Source organism: Castor canadensis, chromosome X (genome assembly GCF_047511655.1).
Source record: "Castor canadensis chromosome X, mCasCan1.hap1v2, whole genome shotgun sequence".
In the NCBI taxonomy this organism is placed as follows: domain Eukaryota; kingdom Metazoa; phylum Chordata; class Mammalia; order Rodentia; family Castoridae; genus Castor; species Castor canadensis.
In genome coordinates this window covers 90,623,967-90,636,455 of record NC_133405.1, presented here as the reverse complement: position 1 = coordinate 90,636,455, position 12,489 = coordinate 90,623,967, and the positions used below count along the sequence as shown (strand labels likewise).

General features: G+C 57.1%; 2 protein-coding genes and 1 non-coding gene across 6 annotated transcripts; 1 reads left to right on the top strand and 2 right to left on the bottom strand.

Moving 5' to 3' along the window:
* Positions 1-274: 274 nt before the first annotated feature.
* Positions 275-7,550, bottom strand: LOC141419565 (melanoma-associated antigen D4). 4 transcript variants are annotated; one of them, XM_074062546.1, is made up of 13 exons: positions 7,428-7,550; positions 6,241-6,481; positions 5,198-6,013; positions 4,673-4,876; positions 4,502-4,565; positions 4,218-4,297; positions 3,757-3,848; positions 3,029-3,108; positions 2,903-2,945; positions 2,448-2,510; positions 1,473-1,587; positions 735-1,165; positions 275-536 (listed from the first exon to the last, which is right to left on the bottom strand). In XM_074062546.1, exons 2-13 carry the CDS (start codon positions 6,448-6,450, stop codon positions 290-292), a joined length of 2,445 nt encoding a protein of 814 aa, XP_073918647.1. In that variant the 5' UTR covers positions 6,451-6,481; positions 7,428-7,550; the 3' UTR covers positions 275-289. The 4 variants fall into 4 exon arrangements, with proteins under 4 accessions (XP_073918647.1, XP_073918648.1, XP_073918649.1 ...); XM_074062547.1 differs by having other exon boundaries at positions 6,241-6,451; positions 7,428-7,540; XM_074062548.1 differs by having other exon boundaries at positions 331-540.
* Positions 1,809-1,937, bottom strand: LOC141420184 (small nucleolar RNA SNORA11). Its single transcript, XR_012444854.1, has one exon. It is a non-coding gene; the product is annotated as a small nucleolar RNA SNORA11 (small nucleolar RNA).
* A 1,196-nt stretch (positions 7,551-8,746) lies between the features above and the next one.
* LOC141419474 (melanoma-associated antigen D4-like) lies at positions 8,747-12,489 on the top strand (the record flags this gene model as incomplete). Its single annotated transcript, XM_074062269.1, has 7 exons — positions 8,747-8,869; positions 9,816-10,056; positions 10,284-11,099; positions 11,421-11,624; positions 11,732-11,795; positions 12,000-12,079; positions 12,448-12,489. Coding segments are annotated over exons 2-7 (1,416 nt in total), but the record flags the coding sequence as incomplete, so codon positions are not given.

Genomic DNA, 12,489 nt, shown 5'->3' with positions numbered 1-12,489 from the left:
ACCCTGTCCCTCGGCGTGAGGGACGGTGGCACAAACCTCTAGTCCTCCACACCATCCCTTCCCCTACGTCCTCTTGGCATCTAGCTGGCACTGCTGCAGAACCCTTGTGGGACATCACGTAACCATATGCACGGGGGCCTCTCTGAACTCATGGTCTCTCTACTCAGTTGGAACCCCCACAACTCCCAGCATCCTACCCATACCTGTGTGCCTTTTCCACAGAGGTGGGGCCCACTGATCCCAGATGGCCTGCAGAAGTCTCTTTGTTAGCACCCCAGCCACACGCCTCTTATAGCAACCCAAAGGCAGGTAAAGGAGGGAACATCCAAATTAACTTTGCAACTTTAATCGTAACAACGATATGAAAAAACACAAACACACAAGAAACAGCACACAAGGAAAGCAGGAAAGATGAGGGAAGCTTCATCTTGCATGGTCCCTCCGACCCACAAGGAGAAGTGCCTGGAGTGCTGTGTGACAGGGACTCTGAGGAGGTGGTCTGCCTGGGTGAGGAAGATTGCTGCAGTTCCTCAAGGCTGTCTGGGACACAAGGGAGCAAAGGGTTCAGGACATGGATCAAATCCACAGCAACAAGGGAGGGACACAAACAATGAAGCAAGTGTGTTTCCCCACGATCATCACTGCCTCCACCCCCCAACCCGGCCTCCCCCGGCATCTCTCCCAGCTCCTCCACAGCCCTCCTGCAGGGTCTCACATCCCTGTGAAAATCTTACTGGATCCAGGAGAAGAAGCTGGCTCCAGCTCTTGCAGCATTTCTGGTCCGGATGGTGGAGCTGGTGCTAGGGCCATCGAGGATGCTGGTGCTGGCCCCACTGTTGGTGCCACTGCTGACACCAGCTCTCCATGTGGCTCTCCTGTTGGCACGGTTGCTATTCAGAATGTACTGATGGTACCTGGCCCAGAAAGCAAAAGGGATCCTGGCCCAGGCATCGCCAAAATCCCCATCCTCATCCCAGGTCAGCAGCTCGGCCTGGATGTCGTCCCAGCTCCACCGTCCAATCAGAGCTTCATCCCCGATATTCATCTGGGCCCTCATCTGGGCCCTGGCATGTTCCTCAGCCATATCCACGTCCATCGTCTTGAAAGCATCGTCAACAGCCTCCAAGAAATGAGCCTTCCATTCCCGGGGGTCTCGGTTCTGGTTCTGAGGTGGCAAACAGCAGCCTTAATGACAGGGCACCCCACATTCATGAAGCACCTACTGCCTGTGACAACCTTCTATGGGCTTCCAGTCATGATGGCAAAAACAAACAAGACTGGGATTGGGTTCTTACCATTCTGTGCCAAAGCTGGAAGCTCACCCCATCCCACACACTTACGTCTGTGAACTTAGGTCTAAGTTACTTAGAAACCTCGCATGGGATCATGACAAGGAGGCTGTGACCAAGAAACAAACAAGGCATGGAAAATGCCACCCTGGTGCCTGGCACCTGGTAGAGGCTCTTCAGTACCTGGGCAATGAATCTCAGCACTCTCATCTTGCTGGTCTCATGGCGGGCTCGCAGGCCCCAGAAGAACTCATACTCCGGTGGGCTGCTGTTAGGGATCTTCTTGTAGTCCAGGTACCTGAAGGTGAGAGGAAAATATCCTTTGAGTCTGGCCAGGCAGACCTGTTTTGACCTGATGGGCTCCAGGTAGGACCTCCTACACCCCCAATGCTGCAGGGTCAGCTCATGGAGGTGACCTGCCCTGCCCTCGTTCCCAATACCTCAGCCTCCAAGAGTGAGGCCTTCACAGCCTTATGCCACTGTTTCTGCCTGGAATCGGAGTGGAAGTGCAGAGGTGACACCTGTAGGGCATTTGCTCATAGGGAGGCCACAAGTGTCGTGCCCCTCATTGCCATGGGCCCAGATTCCTGTTGGGTGTGTTGTAAACAGGGGAGCCATTCTTTGGGCCCCCTGCTCTGAGCACACCCCACTTCAAGGATCCCGATGGAGTCATGGTCTGGAAAGATCCACTATGGAAAACGACTGGAAAGGATGAAATGATCAGCCAAGAGCAGCTCTATGTGTACTCCTAAATTTCTGACCCTCCCTCCCCCCACAGTGTGTGCGTGTGTGTGTGTGTGTGTGTGTGTGTGTGTATTTGTGCACATGCACACATGAGTCATGCTCAGAGATAACCGCTCTTGGAGCCCCAGGCTCCTTAGGTGTAAAACAGGAATCTCCCATGAAAACCTGCAGGACACCTGACACATATCACACCCTGCACAGCGTTCTCAGTCAACTGGTGCTTTCCCCAAGGCTGCCCCAGAAATTCACTCCCCACACACATGCAGACCCCAACCCTCACCTATGCTCACTTCAGAGGCAAGCATCCCTCTAGTTTACTAGTTGCTTTGGCTTAGGGAATGGCTTTTTTTCTCTATAGACCATCAGCAAGGAACACACAAGAGCAGAGACAAGGTTAGCTGAGTCAATACTTACTTCTGCTTTACAAAGTCGTCTGTGATGAGCTTCCTCAGATCACCAAGGAATGGGTGCCTCACCCTGAAGGCAAGCCAAGAAATCCACGACTAGTGACAGTGGCAGCAGCACATGTGGGCAGGAGCACTCTTGGGCATGATCATGAGCTTCCCTGCCCAGAGGCCATCCCCTTGGAGACCCGACACACACCAGAGGCCAGATGGCTACTCGTCAGGGATGCCCAAGGAAGGGGATTGACAAAGCCCCTAACTCTGATTGTCTCTCTGAGGACAGACAGCTGAGAGGGTCCTGAGAGTCCCTAACCCCTAGTCCCATCCATCCTGGAGAGGCCCCCTGCCCTCTGCCTAGCCTAGAGTGCCCCACTCCCCTGCCCCAGACCCCAGGCTACTACAGTCCCAGGACCTCCTCTGCCAGAGGACAGCATTGATGGGCAGGAGCTGAGGAGCCAGTCATACCCAGGGCGCAGTCCCATCTTGCGGAGTGCCTCCCAGAGCACAACTGCAAGGAGAGATGGGGTACAAGAGTTTGACACACAAAGATGACACTGTGAGCAAACCCCTAGCTGCAGGGCCAGTACTCACCCTCGCTGGCCCGGTTGCCATTCATGAAGATGATGCCCAGAATCACCAAGAGAAGACTCAGCCGGGGAGTGTCCTTGGTCCTAAAGATGGAGAAAAAGAGATGCTGTCTAGAGGCCATTTCCTCCACAACACAGCCAGCTCAACTGACTAGCCTCTCCGAGACTTCCTAGCAGAAGGGGATTCTTCCTAGCCATATGCAGGGTCTGCGTCCAGATGGCAGACAATTAATGCACAGTTCCACAGCCTGAGACTTACTGACCTCACCCATAACAGGGACATGCTAATAATCCCTTGTCAGGGTTCTGTGGAGCACAGGGTGAGGCAGGGAGCAGGAGCTGGAGCAAAAGCTCGGCAAACTGCAATGAGACGTCCAGAGGCAGATGCAGACCTTGCCGGCTATGCCCGCCTTAGGGTCTACACTCATCAGGCACCTCCCAGGAAGACCACCATGGCTAAACCCAGACCAGGCATGTGGTGGCAAGAGGCAAGCTGATTTTCTTCCCAGCTGGTAGGGAGTAGGGGGGAGGTGTGGTACAGAAGGAGAAATCCCAACAGTAGCAAGGCCTGGCCCCAGGATGCTACCCCCTTTCATCCAGCAGTCACTGCGTGCCACTCCCTGAGAGGGAGAGCCCTGCTGAGTCCTCGAGCAATGTGCTCCTGTTCCTGAGAGGATGTGGGCAGGGACAGGGTACTGCCAAAGAGGCCGCCACCCTCTTTTTCTTCCTCACTTCCCCAGGAGGCGAGCAGAAGAATCCCTCATGCAGACAAGAATGTACAGGTGTTCCCCCTTGTCGATTTCCTTCAGGTGGATCCCAAACTTCTACATGATGAGAAAACAGAGAGATCAAACCCCACGCTGGGCATCGCACTGAAGTCAAGCCCCAGTCAAAATGTTTCCTCAGGCCATGATTAAGGGCATGAGAAGACAGGGTCCTGAGGGCTGCCTGTGGGAGCCCTGGTGCCAGCAGAGACAATGAATGAGCCCCATCTCAGGAGATAGAGAGACACTCAGAGAGCAGGAGAGGAAAAGCACCAGCGAAGGGTCACACACGTGTCACACCGCTGGTGCTGCTCAGAGGTGGAGGGCTAGGGGAGGCTTCCAGAGCAGGCAGGATGGGCACTGGGCCTTGGAGGGCCCCAGGCTGCCCCGCTGTGCTTATTGTACACAGCCTCTCATCCCCTCACCCACCTTTTCCAGAGTGTAGGTAGCTCGTTCAATGATCTCAGGGAAGTGCTCATCATATTCTCGGATAACGTCCTTCAGCATGTCTACAGAAGGGGGAGGAGTTGGGGAAGCCACCTGGGTTGAACAGGAGACCCAGAGCTGCACCCCCTGGCCCAGTCGTGCTGAAGGCAGCCAGTCAGGATCCCGTTCTGTGGAAATGGAGGAACCAACCACAGCCGGAGGGTGGGGCACATAAGCAAAGTGATGCCCACAGAGCAGGGATTGATAGCAGGGCATAGGATACCTACCTGAGCGTTTGATGGGGATCTTCTTGTAGTCTTTAATCATCAGGTATTTCACCAACTTATTTGCCTGGATAAGGAGGAACATGGTGGGGGAGATGAGGAGATCAAGGCCTGGGCGACTTCAGAGTTCTGGCCCATGGGCGAAGGAAGAGACAGGGAGGGAAGACTTCTTACCCTCTCTTGCAGAAGGGTCACGTTGCGGGGGGGCAAGCACAGCACATGCCTTGAGGGTATCTGGGACCGAGGAGCTACTGGGGGCCGAGGGGCCAACTGAGCCTGCACCATCAGTGGAGGCTGTGATGCTCTCCAGGTCAGTGGGACCGCAGAAGGCTCTCTCTCCTCCTCGCTGCTCTCATATTCGTCATCCAGGTGCTTTGACTGGATCATCAGAGACAGGAAAGACCCAGGGCTTTCAGACTCCCCATGCAAAAGCGCCCGGCACACACTTTACCCCTAGCAGGCACTTGGCAGCAAGAGTAGTACAAGCAGTGGCTGGCATGTGTTGAGAGCTTACTAAGTGCCAGGCACTGAGCCAACCTCTTCTCCCACCAGCCGTGAGGGTAGGAGCTATGTGGAATAAAAAAGTCCTCAACAAACATGTGCTGGAGAAACATGGACATGCTGAAAGGAGAGGAGGGGGTGGAGAGGAAAGGGAAAGGAGAGGAGCCAGGGGCTCTGCAGCTGGCAGGGATATCTCACCTTCTTCGTCCTCTTGCCTCCCATCCTGACCCAGGCCTCAGCACTTTGCCGAGCAGTGGCAGCTGCCCCCTCAGGCTCGGTGATGGTTGTAGCCATCTTGGCCTTGGCAGCAGCTGTTCCAATGACATTCTGAGGCTCCACCCACCGAGTCTTGGCCAGAGCCTTCCCAGACTTGGTCGTCTTGGGACGGGTGGCTGCCCCCTCCCTGGCAGGTGCTGCCTGGAGCACACAGGAGGCAACACTGGGGCCCTCTGTGGCAGCCTCTTGGGTCGGGGCAGGTCTCTTGGGGCGTGGGAAGGCCACACCACTGACACCTGCTGGCTGAGTGAAATCAAAGACATCATTCTGGCCCAGGAAGGCTGTCTGGAGCCCAGTGGCAGCCATCTCCCTGGTACTCGGAGCCTGAGAAAAAGCACAGGCAGTACTGGGGCCCTCGGTAACAGCCTCCTGGGCTGGGGATACCATCTGGGACTGTGTGGAGGTTGCTGGAGCCGCCTCACCGGCGGCTAACACCTGGGAGGTCTGTGAAGAGGCAAGGACTGTCTTGGGGGTTGCCCTCTGAGCCTCAGCATGTGTTGTGGGCTGGGCATTGACTCCTGGGACCTGCCGTGTGGTCACCACGTGGCTGGCGACCACATGATTGAATGATCTACAGACGGCAGCTGCGGCAGCCCTCGAGGCCCGGTTGGAGGCAGCAGAGCGGGCTATATTGGTGTCCCGGGCCTCTGTCTCATTGGCGAGGGTGTCTGGATCCAGCTGCAATGCCTCCACCAGGGTCCGGGCCAGCACAGGGTTTTCCACTTCCCAGGGCTCATTCTGCAAGGCCAGAGTGCATGGGAAGGGAGGGGAAGAAAACTGTACACACTGGCATCATGCTTACTGGGCAGCTCAGTCGCCTCCCAGCACCCGAAGACATTCCAAAACGGGGAAGCTTTGGGAAAGCTGGGCATGTCTTCCCCACTCGGCCAGCTCTCCCCTTCATCAACCTCCCCTTCACAGGGGACAAGGTCCAGGACTAGCAGGGGGCCAAGGAGGGGCCTCACCGATAAGATGCGAAGGCCTGGACCCATGCTGCCAAAGGCTCTGAGGAAACGGATGTCGAAGCTGGTGAGGGTGCCATAGCCACCAAAAGCACCAAATTCTTCATAGTCGTTGCCTCCAACCATCTCTTCCTCCCTGACTTGGTCTCCACCCTCATCCATGTCTTCAACATTGGAGTTTTCTGGCTGCAAGCTGTAGCTTCCCTCAGCCATGCTGCGGGTCCCAAGAAGGAGACAGCTCAGCCTGAAAGGGAGGGGGCGGCAGCTTCAAGGGGAGGGGGCGGCAGATGCAGTGGCAGACAGCATCTCTCCCGAGGTGAGGGAGGGCACTCATCAGGTTACCAGGCAGTACTACTCAGCACAGGGGCGGGGCGGTGGGGGTGCGGTACAGTAGGGGGTAGTCTGTCAGGGACAGAGCCTGTGCTGAGGGATAGAGGAGATCTCTGAGGAGACACCACACCCCTTTCAGTGTTGTTAGAATGGGCAGGCTCCCCATCACAGTGGCTAGATTTGAATAGCGGGTGTACTGGAGGGCTAGGGTCCTAAGAGAGAGGGAAAAACAAAGGGCTTGAATTTAAGGGCAGGAGCAGGGGACCACGATCAAGGGCGAGCAAATGGGAGGGCTCAGTCAACAGGAATAGTTGAAAGCTCTGGGAAACTGAATCCCAGGGACCTTATGGCCGGGTCCAGTCGGGACGGGGCGGGGTGGAGGGGTGGGTGGGGATTCAGCTGATTCCACTCCAAGTTAGGCTCCAATGGAGCGCTAGGCGCAGATGGACAGAGGCCGTGAACCTAGGTGAGGCTCGAAGTGGAGCCCTGGAGAACTCAAGTCCAAGGACTGGGAGTCCAGGAAGGGGACAAGCGGCTCCCTTGGAGTAATCTAGGAGCGGTGGGGGTTGGGGTGGGGCCTCGGGTTAAAGAAAGCTCAGCTCACAGCACATGAGTCTGCTACAGGGGTTGGGATCATGTGCTCTTGCTGCCAGTAGGCTCGGATCCGGGTGCTCGGGTCTGATGGTCATGGGGGTTGGAGGGGAGAAGGGAGGGCTCCTATCCAGACCTTGGGTCTAATGGGGGTCCGGTTCTGAGTGCTTGGGCTTTGTCCAGATCCCGGAACCGGCGTGAGGGGGCGGGAGCGGCATGTCGGGTTGCAGTTTGCCCTCTTATGGTCCTGTCTGGGGCTGGATCCTTACCTTCCCTGGGGCTCCAATGGCGTCTGGGGCCTCCGTACCAGGAATCCAGCAGCCGCGCCCTCGCCTACTGCTGCCAGCGCAGCAGCTCCGACCACCCCGCCCCTCTGCTTTGCGCACCCCGCCCCCCCCGCCACCCCGCCACCCCGCCACCCCGACCTTCCAACCCTGCCCCCCTCCATGGACCGAGAGCCTGCGCATGCGTGGACCCTTCCAGCCCACCCGCTTTCCCAACAAAAGCCCCTTTCCTCCGTGTCTCCAGTGCGCATGCGATTCCGCGGTTGAGTGGGCGGAGGGGTTGCAGCAGAGGCGAGTGGTAGGGAGGGTTCTCCTTCCCTCTTCATTCCCCTTACCCTTGCTCCTCATACTGCAGGCGGCTACACTCATACCGTGTAGTGCAGCCCAATCCACCCAACCATCTATCCTCAAAATTCCACCACTATTGCACAATACTTCTCAATCCTGCCCTTTCACCTAAGCTCCTGCAGCCTGGTGTCAGATGCTCCGTGCTCCACTACCCCAACATGACCCCTTAGATAACATTAAAGAGATCTCTAGTTGGGTCTGTAACTGCAGCAAGTGGAAATCCTCATGGTCTTACAGAAAGAGGATGGGCTGAGCTACAGAATTACAGAGACAGAGTGCCCAGACTGTCTGTCCCTGGCTGTGTGACCCCCTCCCCCCGCCCTTGGGCCACGCAACTTCTCTGAGCCTGATTCTTCAATACGTAAAGTGGGAAGCACAGTAAGTGGGTCCTGCGCAAGGACACACAGGCTGTGATGCATAAACTGTTGTGATTTCTCTAGACTCTATAATGAAAATTTATTTTGTGCTTACTCTGTTCCATGCACTGTAACACACATTTTATATCTTAATATAAACTCACTGAATCCTCACAACAGCTTATGCATTCCTGCTTTTGAGTGAGCTACTCAGAAAGTTCACCCTGGAGCACCTGCGGGGGGCGAGCTTAGGTGAAAGGGCAGGATTGAGAAGTATTGTGCAATAGTGGTGGAATTTTGAGGATAGATGGTTGGGTGGATTGGGCTGCACTACACGGTATGAGTGTAGCCGCCTGCAGTATGAGGAGCAAGGGTAAGGGGAATGAAGAGGGAAGGAGAACCCTCCCTACCACTCGCCTCTGCTGCAACCCCTCCGCCCACTCAACCGCGGAATCGCATGCGCACTGGAGACACGGAGGAAAGGGGCTTTTGTTGGGAAAGCGGGTGGGCTGGAAGGGTCCACGCATGCGCAGGCTCTCGGTCCATGGAGGGGGGCAGGGTTGGAAGGTCGGGGTGGCGGGGTGGCGGGGTGGCGGGGGGGGCGGGGTGCGCAAAGCAGAGGGGCGGGGTGGTCGGAGCTGCTGCGCTGGCAGCAGTAGGCGAGGGCGCGGCTGCTGGATTCCTGGTACGGAGGCCCCAGACGCCATTGGAGCCCCAGGGAAGGTAAGGATCCAGCCCCAGACAGGACCATAAGAGGGCAAACTGCAACCCGACATGCCGCTCCCGCCCCCTCACGCCGGTTCCGGGATCTGGACAAAGCCCAAGCACTCAGAACCGGACCCCCATTAGACCCAAGGTCTGGATAGGAGCCCTCCCTTCTCCCCTCCAACCCCCATGACCATCAGACCCGAGCACCCGGATCCGAGCCTACTGGCAGCAAGAGCACATGATCCCAACCCCTGTAGCAGACTCATGTGCTGTGAGCTGAGCTTTCTTTAACCCGAGGCCCCACCCCAACCCCCACCGCTCCTAGATTACTCCAAGGGAGCCGCTTGTCCCCTTCCTGGACTCCCAGTCCTTGGACTTGAGTTCTCCAGGGCTCCACTTCGAGCCTCACCTAGGTTCACGGCCTCTGTCCATCTGCGCCTAGCGCTCCATTGGAGCCTAACTTGGAGTGGAATCAGCTGAATCCCCACCCACCCCTCCACCCCGCCCCGTCCCGACTGGACCCGGCCATAAGGTCCCTGGGATTCAGTTTCCCAGAGCTTTCAACTATTCCTGTTGACTGAGCCCTCCCATTTGCTCGCCCTTGATCGTGGTCCCCTGCTCCTGCCCTTAAATTCAAGCCCTTTGTTTTTCCCTCTCTCTTAGGACCCTAGCCCTCCAGTACACCCGCTATTCAAATCTAGCCACTGTGATGGGGAGCCTGCCCATTCTAACAACACTGAAAGGGGTGTGGTGTCTCCTCAGAGATCTCCTCTATCCCTCAGCACAGGCTCTGTCCCTGACAGACTACCCCCTACTGTACCGCACCCCCACCGCCCCGCCCCTGTGCTGAGTAGTACTGCCTGGTAACCTGATGAGTGCCCTCCCTCACCTCGGGAGAGATGCTGTCTGCCACTGCATCTGCCGCCCCCTCCCCTTGAAGCTGCCGCCCCCTCCCTTTCAGGCTGAGCTGTCTCCTTCTTGGGACCCGCAGCATGGCTGAGGGAAGCTACAGCTTGCAGCCAGAAAACTCCAATGTTGAAGACATGGATGAGGGTGGAGACCAAGTCAGGGAGGAAGAGATGGTTGGAGGCAACGACTATGAAGAATTTGGTGCTTTTGGTGGCTATGGCACCCTCACCAGCTTCGACATCCGTTTCCTCAGAGCCTTTGGCAGCATGGGTCCAGGCCTTCGCATCTTATCGGTGAGGCCCCTCCTTGGCCCCCTGCTAGTCCTGGACCTTGTCCCCTGTGAAGGGGAGGTTGATGAAGGGGAGAGCTGGCCGAGTGGGGAAGACATGCCCAGCTTTCCCAAAGCTTCCCCGTTTTGGAATGTCTTCGGGTGCTGGGAGGCGACTGAGCTGCCCAGTAAGCATGATGCCAGTGTGTACAGTTTTCTTCCCCTCCCTTCCCATGCACTCTGGCCTTGCAGAATGAGCCCTGGGAAGTGGAAAACCCTGTGCTGGCCCGGACCCTGGTGGAGGCATTGCAGCTGGATCCAGACACCCTCGCCAATGAGACAGAGGCCCGGGACACCAATATAGCCCGCTCTGCTGCCTCCAACCGGGCCTCGAGGGCTGCCGCAGCTGCCGTCTGTAGATCATTCAATCATGTGGTCGCCAGCCACGTGGTGACCACACGGCAGGTCCCAGGAGTCAATGCCCAGCCCACAACACATGCTGAGGCTCAGAGGGCAACCCCCAAGACAGTCCTTGCCTCTTCACAGACCTCCCAGGTGTTAGCCGCCGGTGAGGCGGCTCCAGCAACCTCCACACAGTCCCAGATGGTATCCCCAGCCCAGGAGGCTGTTACCGAGGGCCCCAGTACTGCCTGTGCTTTTTCTCAGGCTCCGAGTACCAGGGAGATGGCTGCCACTGGGCTCCAGACAGCCTTCCTGGGCCAGAATGATGTCTTTGATTTCACTCAGCCAGCAGGTGTCAGTGGTGTGGCCTTCCCACGCCCCAAGAGACCTGCCCCGACCCAAGAGGCTGCCACAGAGGGCCCCAGTGTTGCCTCCTGTGTGCTCCAGGCAGCACCTGCCAGGGAGGGGGCAGCCACCCGTCCCAAGACGACCAAGTCTGGGAAGGCTCTGGCCAAGACTCGGTGGGTGGAGCCTCAGAATGTCATTGGAACAGCTGCTGCCAAGGCCAAGATGGCTACAACCATCACCGAGCCTGAGGGGGCAGCTGCCACTGCTCGGCAAAGTGCTGAGGCCTGGGTCAGGATGGGAGGCAAGAGGACGAAGAAGGTGAGATATCCCTGCCAGCTGCAGAGCCCCTGGCTCCTCTCCTTTCCCTTTCCTCTCCACCCCCTCCTCTCCTTTCAGCATGTCCATGTTTCTCCAGCACATGTTTGTTGAGGACTTTTTTATTCCACATAGCTCCTACCCTCACGGCTGGTGGGAGAAGAGGTTGGCTCAGTGCCTGGCACTTAGTAAGCTCTCAACACATGCCAGCCACTGCTTGTACTACTCTTGCTGCCAAGTGCCTGCTAGGGGTAAAGTGTGTGCCGGGCGCTTTTGCATGGGGAGTCTGAAAGCCCTGGGTCTTTCCTGTCTCTGATGATCCAGTCAAAGCACCTGGATGACGAATATGAGAGCAGCGAGGAGGAGAGAGAGCCTTCTGCGGTCCCACTGACCTGGAGAGCATCACAGCCTCCACTGATGGTGCAGGCTCAGTTGGCCCCTCGGCCCCCAGTAGCTCCTCGGTCCCAGATACCCTCAAGGCATGTGCTGTGCTTGCCCCCCCGCAACGTGACCCTTCTGCAAGAGAGGGTAAGAAGTCTTCCCTCCCTGTCTCTTCCTTCGCCCATGGGCCAGAACTCTGAAGTCGCCCAGGCCTTGATCTCCTCATCTCCCCCACCATGTTCCTCCTTATCCAGGCAAATAAGTTGGTGAAATACCTGATGATTAAAGACTACAAGAAGATCCCCATCAAACGCTCAGGTAGGTATCCTATGCCCTGCTATCAATCCCTGCTCTGTGGGCATCACTTTGCTTATGTGCCCCACCCTCCGGCTGTGGTTGGTTCCTCCATTTCCACAGAACGGGATCCTGACTGGCTGCCTTCAGCACGACTGGGCCAGGGGGTGCAGCTCTGGGTCTCCTGTTCAACCCAGGTGGCTTCCCCAACTCCTCCCCCTTCTGTAGACATGCTGAAGGACGTTATCCGAGAATATGATGAGCACTTCCCTGAGATCATTGAACGAGCTACCTACACTCTGGAAAAGGTGGGTGAGGGGATGAGAGGCTGTGTACAATAAGCACAGCGGGGCAGCCTGGGGCCCTCCAAGGCCCAGTGCCCATCCTGCCTGCTCTGGAAGCCTCCCTAGCCCTCCACCTCTGAGCAGCACCAGCGGTGTGACACGTGTGTGACCCTTCGCTGGTGCTTTTCCTCTCCTGCTCTCTGAGTGTCTCTCTATCTCCTGAGATGGGGCTCATTCATTGTCTCTGCTGGCACCAGGGCTCCCACAGGCAGCCCTCAGGACCCTGTCTTCTCATGCCCTTAATCATGGCCTGAGGAAACATTTTGACTGGGGCTTGACTTCAGTGCGATGCCCAGCGTGGGGTTTGATCTCTCTGTTTTCTCATCATGTAGAAGTTTGGGATCCACCTGAAGGAAATCGACAAGGGGGAACAC

What these genes read in the sequence shown, in the direction of transcription:
- LOC141419565 (XM_074062546.1), bottom strand. Translation starts at nt 6,450, where the DNA reads ATGGCTGAGGGAAGCTACAGCTTGCAGCCAGAAAACTCCAATGTTGAA. An exon ending in TGACCCTTCTGCAAGAGAGG is followed by an intron (nt 4,566 to 4,672) that starts GTAAGAAGTCTT and finishes CTCCTTATCCAG; the next exon opens with GCAAATAAGTTGGTGAAATA. An exon ending in TCTGCTCGCCTCCTGGGGAA is followed by an intron (nt 3,109 to 3,756) that starts GTGAGGAAGAAA and finishes CTCCATCTTTAG; the next exon opens with GACCAAGGACACTCCCCGGC.